General features: G+C 40.4%; 1 protein-coding gene across 2 annotated transcripts in view; it reads left to right on the forward strand.

The window, feature by feature from the left end:
- The window catches only part of ARFGAP3 (ADP ribosylation factor GTPase activating protein 3), an 83053-nt gene extending 71227 nt beyond the window's left edge, over positions 1 to 11826 (forward strand). For both annotated transcript variants that reach the window (XM_030540392.1, XM_030540402.1), the window contains 2 exons: positions 9688 to 9809; positions 10560 to 11826. In XM_030540392.1, coding sequence (XP_030396252.1) covers positions 9688 to 9809; positions 10560 to 10577 — 140 coding nt within the window. In that variant the 3' untranslated portion in view covers positions 10578 to 11826. The remainder of the gene's footprint in view (positions 1 to 9687; positions 9810 to 10559) is intronic.
- Positions 11827 to 12170: the final 344 nt, after the last annotated feature.

Here is a 12170-nt window from a genome sequence, read left to right on the forward strand (position 1 = left end):
GTTCTGTAGCCAGTGAGGAAAGGGAGGTAATTTAAAAATTTTTTTTTGAAGAATAGTTAAAAATCCGTAAGTAAGTAAGTAATATAGTCTAGAAAAGTGAAAGATACCCAACATCCCAATTTCACTTTAAAAAACAGCCACACAATTCAGTTTCAATATCTTAGTTAATTGTGGAAATTTAAAAAAAAAATCATTGTCTTCATTTTGGCTCCAGTGAGAAAACATTTGATATTGCATTGGCCTCACTGAGTAAGGTATGCACTGTTAATTTACTGGCTAATGCAGCAGTGTCACTTAGCACAAATTCTGAGATTGAATTTTAGTCAAAAGCACCTAAATTCAAGCAACTTGGAAGACTCTTGATAGGAAGGAAGCCACAGTGACTAACTTAGAACTATGGCAGTTCACTAATATCCTCAGCAGTGTGTGTGTTTGTCTGTATATATATATAAAGGGGGACACTAACTTAAAAACCAACTTTTTCCCCTCAATTTTTAACCTTTGTATTAGTGTTATAGTTTATATCTACAATTACTATAGCAATTAGAAAGGGATTTTTTTTCAGTTTGTTTAGTTTGTGCATTTAACCACACTTTTTGTGGAGACAATTTCATGTTTCTCCCTCTTGTCAGTTCTCTGTGTGGTTTATGTGAGGCTTTCATACAGCAGTGGAGGAAGGGGATGGGAAGGAAATAGAAAAATATGATTGTAAAACAAGGATTGGGGGAGGCGTACTGTCTGAAACTACTTTTAACTTTTATTTTAAAAATAGATTCAAATTCAGGTTGAAGCAATCCCTTTAAATATACTATCTTGTTTTAAAATGTCTTGTAGTACAAAGTATTACGCCTCATGAAGATACTATAGCATACATGTGCTGTGAGCACATTCATTACTGACCACTTGAAAAATGCATATGGTTTATGGTGCTCAAGGAAGTACATCAAATAAAGATAGAATTTTGTTGCCAAAGATGAGAGACTTTTACAAACTCTTTTTGGCTGTTATCACTAAGAAAATAATAAAGGGAGGAAGATACTGTAACAAGGTAGTAGCTTCTCCTCTGCCCACAATGGGTTCCCTGCCATGCCACAGTCTCTGAGGCAGCTTTATTGTGACAACAAAACAGTTCCTCTACGCACCCTGGGTTACAGTTCCTGGGGAATTTTTCCCTTTTCCTTTCAGGTGCCCACTGCCTTCCCTCCCTGGGGACTCTGGCAGTTCTGCTGTGCCTAATTACTATTTCTGTGTCCTGTTCCCTGAACACTGTCATCCAGGCTTTTCTCCCTGGATGCCCCTTTTCAGAACAGTTCTTCTTAGGTTCCCACTCCCTCCCCTCCCAGGGGACTCTGGCAGTCCTAGCTGTCTAGGGGGTCCCTATTCCCATGGAGCAGGCACCCCATGTCTGTGCTCTCTGCCTCTTTTCTGACTGGCATTCAGCCTGACTCACATAGACTCCCTTTCAAAGGGGTCTCTCCTCCTCTCTAGTCCCAGGTGCTTTCTTTTAAAGCTCATTTGGGTCAGCAGATGAGGCAGAGTGCACTGGCCCTGCACCCTCTTACAAGGCCAGTATCAGCCTGTGATATACTGTAGTGATTTGTGCTGTCCTTTTTAATTCACACAGTAGTCACACACACATCCTTCAACTATGGTGGAGAGGTAGTGTCCTTATCTTCTGAAAACTGCCTAACTTTGAGAAGCACACAGACAGTGATTCTTTATAAAATGAAGGTAATATGAAATTCAGAGATTGGCAACAAAAAAGCTGTAGAAATTCTGGAGTCCTTGCCAGAATAAAACACCGTTTTTTAAATTCAAAGATTCACTTTCATGAACAGCACTTAGGGTTTATCGTAAAACACTTCCAAAGTATGTGTTCTTGTAAAAAATCTCAGATTAAATGTCTGCATCTTTTAAAAACAAACAAACAAACAAAAAAGAGCTAGGAAAGGCTACAAAAACAGCCTCTAGTGTAATTAATTTCAAAGTTATTGATTGTCAATGGCACTAACTGATCAGGTTTTACTGACAAAAATGCAAGATGCTTCCCAGAAAACCGTGAGAAAAATTAAGTTGTTTAAGGTGTTAATTTACATCATATCTGAATTATTTATATTTGTTCTTTGGGATTTTCATTTTTATTAATTTGGTTTTCAAAATTAGAAGACCAAAGGATATCTGAAGTGACACAGTTCATAAGAAAGTAAAAATTGCAGTTCAGAAACTTGGTTGTGTCTTCGCTACTGTTGTTTCAGATGGGTCTCACAGATGAAACTTGACTCGCTATCACAATGTTGATTTGACTAAAGAATCTGTAGAACACAGGTCTAGTGATACCACTATAGAAACAGCCAATACTGACCTTAAAGGCAGTGCAGAAAATGTATTATTGAAAATGACTTTGCATCTTTCACTACAAATAAGTTCTGCTATCCTGAACAGTTTTTAAGATTAAATACGAATGTGCATCACTAGTGTCTTAAAAATTATGGGTGGGAAGGCACCAATTCAAATTATCGTTGGTCACTAAAATAGCCATGGTGTAGACTTGCCATTAGAGATGACAAGGGTGTAGTTTTAATAGAAAGTTTGGCATCTTTTGCCTTCTGAGAATCTAAAATAGTGACAAATTCTTGCTGAATAAAAGGAGCAAGAATTTTTGCAAGTGGTCAGAATAGTTGTTTTGATTGTGGTCATAGGAAAAAAGCTCTTAAGGAAAGAAAATAAAAATTGGAGGGATGATATCTGATCACATTACCCATAATGTAAGATGCAGTCTTATAGGACTGCATCTTTTTCCTTAATGCCCATAAGGTATCATTTCACTGTAGTGGAAAAGTGAGAAAAAAATATGTTTTGCAGCCATCGGAAAAAGATAAGGAATGATGATGAGGCCTGATCCATAGATAAGGAAATTTAAAATTGCACTTTGGCATATAACTTAGTTAATGTGCATTTGCCTTATAAGTTACATGCCACAGTAGCAAGCAACTTTTTTTGTATTTTGAGCCATGTTAGTGTATTGTGAAGCCCATAACTGAAGTACCTTAAAAATATTTTTAAAAGCTCAAATTGAATTTGATATTATGCACTGAATTTACTGATTGCTCAAAAATTTTATGAGTGTTCACCCATGGTGTTTCTGAAGTATGTTTCTGCCACTGTTTGTTTAATCACTAGGATTCTCAGTGTGACCTTTTGTAACACTATGGGTCTGACCATTAGGTTGTCTATATGAGCATCAACTTATTAATTTTTGATTGAGCTTCCTGATTGTCTTGACCCTATAACTTCTGACCTTTCCTATAAAAGGAACAGTTATAGAAAAATTATGCCTTCTGAAGAAGCAGAGTTCAGCTGTTTGTATTACGCACCATATGGAGCTGCCAACATCTAGAAAAGTCTTGTAATGGATGTCACATTCTGAGGTGCGTCCAGACCAATGAAGAATTGTCATATCTTACCATGTAACCCCGAGTGCTTCACAATGCCTTGCTACTGTGATTTTTCTGCCTGGGACACTCACAGTCAGCAACAAGTATGCACTCTGTCTATTATTGGTCAACCCTGGTCCAATATTTTGGATCCTGGAGCCTACCTACAATATCAGAGACTTCCACTGGTCTCCACAAGTCTTGGTTAACAACTGGTAAGGAAATGCCACGCTCTCCCCAGCCCCAATTTTTCCCAAAAATGTGTGTTCTGAAACATCCAATCTGATCTTGGAACAAGCAGAGGAATGTTAAGGTCCATTGCTCCTTTAAAGAGTCAGTATTCAACAGTTTGTTACTTTAACTGGAGTTAACAGAGAGTTGAGTTTAAACACAGCACTGGACTGGATGACATTAAAAATAAAACAAGTTTAATTACAGAGATAGATCTTAAGTGAGTATAAGAATTAAAGTGAGAAATGGTTACAAGAGAAATAAAGATAAAATACTTTCTAGTAACTAAAATTTAAGCTAGATTAGGTACAAGGTAAAATCCTTGTCACGTGTTTCCATCAAGATTTCTGACAAGACTCCTGGGTCACAATCGATCCCCCAAAGTCAAAGGGCTGGCGCCTTTGTCATCTTAGGGAAAAGATAGATAATGCGGGGTTCTTCGAAGAGTGTCCCTGTGGGTTCTCTACTTTAGGTGTCTTGACACCCTGTGCTTGTAATCGGAGATTTATAGTAGCAGTGCCCCAGTTGGCCATGCACGCATGACATCTGTCTCTCACCACTCCGAGTGGCCATTTAGCGTGTGCAGCCAACCGTCTCTCAGCCCTCGTCCAGACTAACCCGCGGCATCGGCGGGTTAAAATCGATTGCTCGGGGATCGATATATCGCGTCTAGTCTGGACGCGGTGTATCGATCCCCGAGCGCGCTTACATCGATTCCGGAACTCCATCAATCCGAACGGAGTTCCGGAATCGACACGGAGAGCCGCGGACATCGATGGAGCCCCGTCCAGACTGGTGAGTACCTCGATTTTAGAAATTCGACTTCAGCTACGTTATTCTCGTAGCTGAAGTTGCGTATCTAAAATCGATTTTAATTCCTAGTCTGGACGTGGCCTCAGTTCCTTCTCTACTGCCTTTGGCTAGAGTCAGAATGACAGCAGCGCCTGTCTATCTTGTAAAATTGCTTATATGACCATCTCTGTTTATCCCTTTTGCTGGTTTTCTTTTGTTTTCTCATCCTTCTTTACCGATTTAAAAAAAAGTGTTATTTTGTTTGCCCGCCCACCACCAGCAGGTCTCTGCCAATGGTGACCTTCACCTTAGGCATGCCTGGTTCCCCCCGGCTTTAAACATTGCCTGATCTACAGGCTATCTGTTATTGTATCTGTTGGTCATACTGTCTCAGGGAAACCCATATACCACAGAAGTGTCCACATTGCAAGAAATTATCTGCCAGGACACTGAAAGCCAGGGACTTCCAACAAAAACTAGTAATGATGGAGAAATCCCGCAGGCCAGCCTCCGACCTAGAGTCCAGGGCTCCTCCTGGCCAGTGGTCTCCAGCAGCAGCCTCAGACAAGGGCTACACACACACCATGTCTAAGGACCCTGCATCTAAGAAGTGAGGGTGAAGGATTCCCTCAAATGGTGGATACAACTGCAAAACATCTGTTCAGGGGTCCCATTCCAACAAAAAACTCCCACTATAACTGTCACCACAGATGCCTCTGTAGTGGGATGGAGAGCCCATCTGGACAACACCATCATCCAGGGATGCTGGTCCCCAGCAGAAACCAACCTATATATAAACATTCTAGAGCTCTGGGCAGTAACAAAAGCATGCAAACACTTCCTTCTGCTTATCTGCAACAATACCGTCAAAGTCCTCATGGACAACACAGCCTGCATGTTTTATATAAACCAACAGGGCAGAGCTTGATCATACCCTTTCTGCATCAAGGCACTCCACCTATGGCAATGGTGCATAGCCAACAATATAGACATTTCTGCAGTTTACCTGCCAGGACTTGAGAATACCACGGAAGACCATCTGAGCAGACACTTCTCACAAACCTATGAGTCGGAGATGGACTACCAGACCATCGTGACTATATTCAACCAGTGGGGGTTCCCTACTATAGACTTATTCGCAACAGCTCGCAATACAAAATGCCCTCAATATTGCTCCCGAGCGGGGTTCAGCCACCACTCACTGGGCGATGCCCTCCCCACAAAATGGGAAGCACTACTAATGTACACGTTCCCCCTGATCCCTCTAGTAAGCCAGGTATTGCACAAAATCAGACGGGACAAGGCCAGGGTCGTACTCATTGCACCAACATGGCTCAGACAGACGTGGTTCCCATACCTAACACAGATGGTGGTGAAACCTCCTCGAACCCTTCCACAACTTCCTCACCTCCTGACACAGAAGGCCAGCCACGTCATTCACCCCAGCCTAGTGGTTCTCCGCCTAAAGGCCTGGTTCGTCCATGGCTAATGGGGCTGGATCATGATTACTCTGAAGAAGTTAAGATTTTCTCTTGAATAGTCACAAACGGAGCACACGCAAGACTTATGCTCATAAGTGGATACATTTCTGCACCTGGTATGAGGCTCATCATATGTCTCCTCATTCTGCCCCTCCACCCAGAGTCCTGGACTATATACTAGGTCTTACAAAGACGTGCCTTTCCAATAGCTGCATAAAGGTAAGCTTAGCAGCAGTCACCTCACTACATGATAAGGTAGATGGAACTACCATCTTTGCTCATCCAACCACTAAATGATTCTTAAAGGGCATGACCAACATCTACCCTCCCCTAAAATACCCTACTCCTATACAGGACTGTGATGGGGTTCAACTCACCACCGCTGGTGCCCCCTGTCGGTCGCTCCAGGAATTAGCTCTTGACCACTCTGGGACATCCTCACTGCCTGGTAACTCTCCTGTTGTCTCCATTCTGCTGCCCTTGGACCCATGTTGCTCCCTGCTCAGCGGCGTCCTCTTCAGGACAGTGGTCGTCTGCTTCAGGACACTGCCCTCCGGCAGTGCCCACTACTGTGGTCTCACCCCTTTCCAGCAGAGGGAGGGTTGTTAACTGCAGTCCTTCTGTTTGTGTCTCTCTGTCTCCCTGCCCACCTCATTCTCCACAACCGAGAAGACAAAAGGAGACAGCCATTGAACTCTAGGGGAAGGGTCCTGACTTGCAAATTTGGTCAGTAATCTGGTGGAGCCTGAGGTGAGAGAGTTTACTTTGCAACTAAGCTAGTTTCATAAGTAGATACTAGTGAGAGTGTTCTTTTTTTTTTATTTTTCTTGTAATCATTTCTAACTTTTATACCTCGCTACTTATCCTCACTTAAAATCTCTTTGTTGTTAATAAGCTTGTTTTACTGTTTTATCTAATCCAGTCTTTTTAAATTGAAGTGTCTGGATAGCTGTTTAAGGTAATAAACTGGCATATTATTTCTATAAAGGAATAATGGATTAAATACATTTGTATTGGCCAGGAGAGGGTTGGGCAGCACAAGATAAAGATTTCTGGGAGAAGATCTGCATCTGGGGGTGTGTTGAGGTCACCCTGCAGTATAACTCAGGCTGGTGAGAGACCAGGTGTACCTGGCAGGCTGCAGTTACACACAGACACTCCAGGTGTGGCTTGCATGCTGGAAGGCTGTTTGTGAGCAGCCCAGGTGAGAGCTACCATAAGGCACACAAGATTGCAAGACAAAGGTGACACCGCTACTCATTTCCCTCTGGAATTGTCTGCTAAAATGCAAATGGTTTAGTTCTTCAAATGATGGTACCTATGTGTATTTCACATGTGGGATGCACCTGAGTCCGGAAGAAGTGTCCGTTAACCCGCATATGCGTGGTGCATCCCCTTGTGCTTCAAGCCAAGGATATAATAGATGGTGTGGGTCAACGCCTCTTCAGTTCCCTCTTACCGCCACACGGCCTGAGTCGGAACCCCTGTTCCTTCACACTCTGTTTTGCTAAGAGAGTGACCACTCCTTGTTCTGTGTATATAGTTGCAGATATTTGTATTTTGTTGTTTTAGTGAGATATACACTAGTGTAGTTCTTTCCCTGTTTGGGGAACTTTCTCCACCTGGGGACTATGCCCCATATTCCATGATTTTAAAAATTGTTTCTCTTGCTCGCATTCATTATCTGTGAATGACAAGTATCAGAGCTGTCTTTACTGCCACGGCAAGACACACATAGACTCATAGACTTTAAGGTCAGAAGGGGCCATTATGATCATTTAGTCTGACCTCCTGCACAATTCAGGCCACAGAATCTCACCCAATTACTCCTGTAACAAGCCTCTAACTTACATCTGAGTTATTGAAGTCCTCAAATCATGGTTTAAAGATGCAAGGTGCAGAGAATCCTCCAGCAAGTGACCTGTGCCCCATGCTGCAGAGGAAGGCAAAAAACCTCCAGGCCTCTGCCGATCTGCCCTGGAGGCAAAATCCTTCCCGACCCCCAAATATGGCGATCAGCTAAACTTTGAGCATGTGGGCAAGACTCATCAGCCAGCACCCAGGAAAGAATTCTCTGTAGTAACTCAGATCCCACCCCATCTAACATCCCATGACAGGCCATTGGTTATATTTATTGCTAACAATCAAAGATCAATTAACTGCCAAAATTAGGCTATCCCATCATACCATCCCCTCCATAAACTTATCAAGCTTAGTCTTGAAGCAGATATGTCTTTTGACCCCACTACTCCCCATGGAAGGCTGTTCCAGAACTTCACTCCTCTAATGGTTAGAAACCTTCGTCTAATTTCAAGTCTAAACTTCCTGATGGCCAGTTTATATCCATTTGTTCTTGTGTCTACATTGGTACTGAGCTTAAATAATTCTTCTCCCTCCCTGATATTTATCTCTCTGATTATATTTATAAAGAGCAATCATATCTTCCCGCAGCCTTCTTTTGGTTAGGCTAAACTTGCCAAGCTCTGAGAGTCTCCTTTCCATTCCTCGGATCATCCTAGTAGCCCTTCTCTGTACCTGTTCCAGTTTGAATTCATCCTTCTTAAACACAGGAGATCAGAACTGCACACAGTATTCCAGATGAGGTCTCACCAGTGCCTTGTATAATGGTACTAACACCTCCTTATCTTTACTGGAAATACCTCGCCTGATGCATCCCAAGACCGCATTAGCTTTTTTAACAGCCATATCATATTGGCTACTCATAGACATCCTGTGATCATGGCTTGCTGCTCCATCTGCAAGTCTTTCATGCCCCGAACACAGGAAGCTCGAGAGCTTTGCCTCCATAAGTACTTGATGGAGGAAACCATTAGACTGAGGGCACATTCTGATCCGGGACCAGTGAAGTCCCTGGTAGCAATCACTGGCAGTGAGAGCCGCTCCAATCCCCTCATGTGCCCCCGATCCATTGGTATTGAAGACAAAGGACAAGTACCAACATTAGAGTATAAAAAACACTGTCACGGGCATAAGAGCAGATCCCCATCATAGATTGCTCCTAAGCACAGCATTTCTTCCCCTAGCTGGGCCAAGTTGGGTGAGATGTGCGCAGATCCAACTGGACCAATGTCCAAGCTTCCACATGTGGAGAGTAAGACTAGGTGCAAACAAAATCCAATGGTGCCAATGACTGCCCTGGTATCCACACATTTGGAACACTCACCAGTGTGTGTTCCCATCTTGCCAGTGCCTCTGCACCTCCTGGATAGGCTGGCCCTGCAGAAACCGCTTAGGCCCTCTGACATTTCCTATGGCACCACCCTAAATTCCTCCCAAAGGTAGTATCGGAATTACACCTATAGCAGTGCATCCATCTTTGAAGTGAAATACAGCAGCTGTTTAACAACACTCAGCAAGATTAGGTAACAGTTTAGGAAAGGAAATTAGTAATATTGTATCCAATTGAAACTGCAGGAGGAATCTTATATGTTGGCAGAGTGTAATTGCTCAACTTGGTATATGGAGTGTACAGTTTTAGAAAATAGCATGTTTGGTAGAAATATGTACAAATTCTCAAATGGAAATATGAAAATATAAAGCAAGAGGAGTCTGAGTAATTTGATTAATTGTTTTAGATCTAAAAATTACTTTTAATTTTTAGAATTTTAGTTGGTATGGACATTGAGACATTCATGGGTTTGGTGTTCAATGTAGTAGATAATAGCTCTAAAAACATGCTATTTTTAATACAATATCACTATAAAATGTTTTTTTTATCCCCTCCATAGGAAATTACAGTATTGCAAATGTCTTGCCTTCAGCTCCTGATATGGCTCAGTTTAAACAAGGAGTGAAATCAGTGGCTGGAAAACTTTCTGTTCTTGCTAATGGAGTCATGACTTCTATACAGGTTAGTAAATTAGGAAAGTAAGAAATATTAAAAAAACAGGATAGATATTGAAGTTTTGTTGAGGATTTAGTCACATGATTCCTGTTAATTAACTCCTTTGGGGGGGAAAGGTTGATCATTTTTATATAATGTAGCTGAAACGTCAGAGAATTTTCATAACAGATGGCAAAATATTTAAGGCTTTTTATGACTTTCCAATTAATAATTCACTTTTCTTAGAGAAGTTTCCATGTGTACAGTTGAGACTCTTAAAAATGACTGACGTGTTCCTTTTCTTATAGTAATAGAACATGCATTCTATCAAGCAAATTTGTTGCTCATATCCCATTTTAGAGTAACTAGTAGTAATTTAACTGTTAGGCTTTTGTCTCTGTAGCTGATGTGATAGAAGAATGTACTACAGAGTCCCTGGATGGAAGGACCGATATTTTAAAAGATAGACGCTGAAAGTTAAAATCCTAAATTCATAATTAGGCACCTAAGTAAGAGGCCTGGTTTTCAAAAATACCAAATGCCCATCAAATCCCATTGAGCTCAGATTAAATCAGTGAGAGCTGTTGGGTGTCTGACATTTTTGAAATTCAAGAGCCCAATATTATGCCCTTATTTTTTAAAATCTTGGCCAGTTTTCTAAATGTGGTGGCTTTAAAAATTAAACTTCACTTACTTTTAATGACTATTGCTGTATTTAATTTATCTTGCTGTGGAACACATGCCCGTGAGTATTTTGTTCTTTTCTCTTTTTTCTAGGACCGATACAGTTCTTAACCAGTTGCATATCAACATAATTAAGTACACTAAAGAAGAATTTCCAGATATGCCAGTGATCACATTGCTGATTGAAATGAAGGCTGCCTTGAGGCTCTAGAATATTTTCCAAGTTGTTTTGCCATTTTTGTTTACCATGTTACTTTCTGGTTCTTGGAATTTTTTGACTGTCACTTTATTTTTATGTAGCAAAAGCCTTGTAGTAACTTGTTACATCACTTATGCTTTTGTTCCTTTATAGTATTGTATCTTCCAATGTCCTTAGTGTTACATACAGTACATCTCTCTCTCTCCCTCCCCCCCCCGCAAGTTGGCTGGAGGGCAGGGAAGGAAAAAGGTGGCTAGATGGGTGCTTTAGATGGAAAGATGAGATTACTGATCTGAATCTCTGCATCTGTAGTCATAAACCTCAGGTGCCACATGTATACATAGTTTGGCTGCTGACAGTTTTTGTGTCCTGTAGAAATGAAATCTTAATTTAAAAAAATCATACATGGAGATGGTATTTAGTGTATTATAGCAAAATACAGGACTTGATTTGGACCTTTGCTTGTCAGGAACAGAAGCTCTTGAAATTCATGTTGTTTAGCATTAAAATGACAAGGGAATATTACCTTTAGAGCATTATTTCCTCTGGAAAATATTTTGTTTAGGGTGAGGTATGAGATATATAAATACTCAGAATATGTAGGGTAAAAAACTTAATTTTGTCATGGGATCTGTCTATTTATTCATAACTTTGAGAATTATTAAAAAATTGCAATGTAGTCTCCTTAAGTGCTTTTAAACAATCAGTATCGTGTACAAAATGAACAAAATTCAAGTATACATAATTATAGGGACAAATAGAGTAGTTTAATTGACTATTTCATTTTGTTAAGTATTTTTAGAACAATCTTAGTTTTTTGATAACTTACGAAATATGTGAATAAAAAAATATAGTGGGGTTGTGTTTTAGACAGCCTGGAATTTGCCATTGACAAAGTATATTGCAAATTTTGTGGATCTAAAAAAAAACCCAAAATGAGTTTCCAACTGATTCTGTTCTATAGCTTTATTTAAACAAATTTCAAATTTGTAAACTGCTAATACCTAATAAAAACAATTGAAATCAGTTGTATTTTTCTTACACACATGTATGCAGGAGGCCAGTCTTTAGTTTCTTAACCCACCACACGTTTGGTCTCTATACTAATGCTGTGCTTGCTATTTGGAATTTGTCTTTAATTAAAATACAGCAAAGTGGCCATTTCATATCAGTTTGCTATGTTTGTAAAGAACACTGCTGATTTGGGGTGGGGGAAGGAACATACAGTTCTAGTAGCTTTCTGTTTATTAAGATTTTAATGTAGTGTCCAATTGTATCTACATTTCCTATCTAACTGACCAAATTTGATTCAAGCTCTTCTTTAAATTTAATCTTTACTTGCTGCTCTGTCTGATACATCCTGATTTATTAATCCAAAAATCCTTTTTTTTTTTTATAAGAGCTGTACATAACTAGGCTTTTGTTCTGGCTAACTACACAGCTTTACTTTAGTGGACAGTGTCGTCATCGTTGTTTCAGCCCTGATATCTAGTTACAGAAGACTT

The sequence above is a fragment of the Gopherus evgoodei genome, chromosome 1 (genome assembly GCF_007399415.2).
Source record: "Gopherus evgoodei ecotype Sinaloan lineage chromosome 1, rGopEvg1_v1.p, whole genome shotgun sequence".
Lineage (NCBI taxonomy): Eukaryota > Metazoa > Chordata > Testudines > Testudinidae > Gopherus > Gopherus evgoodei.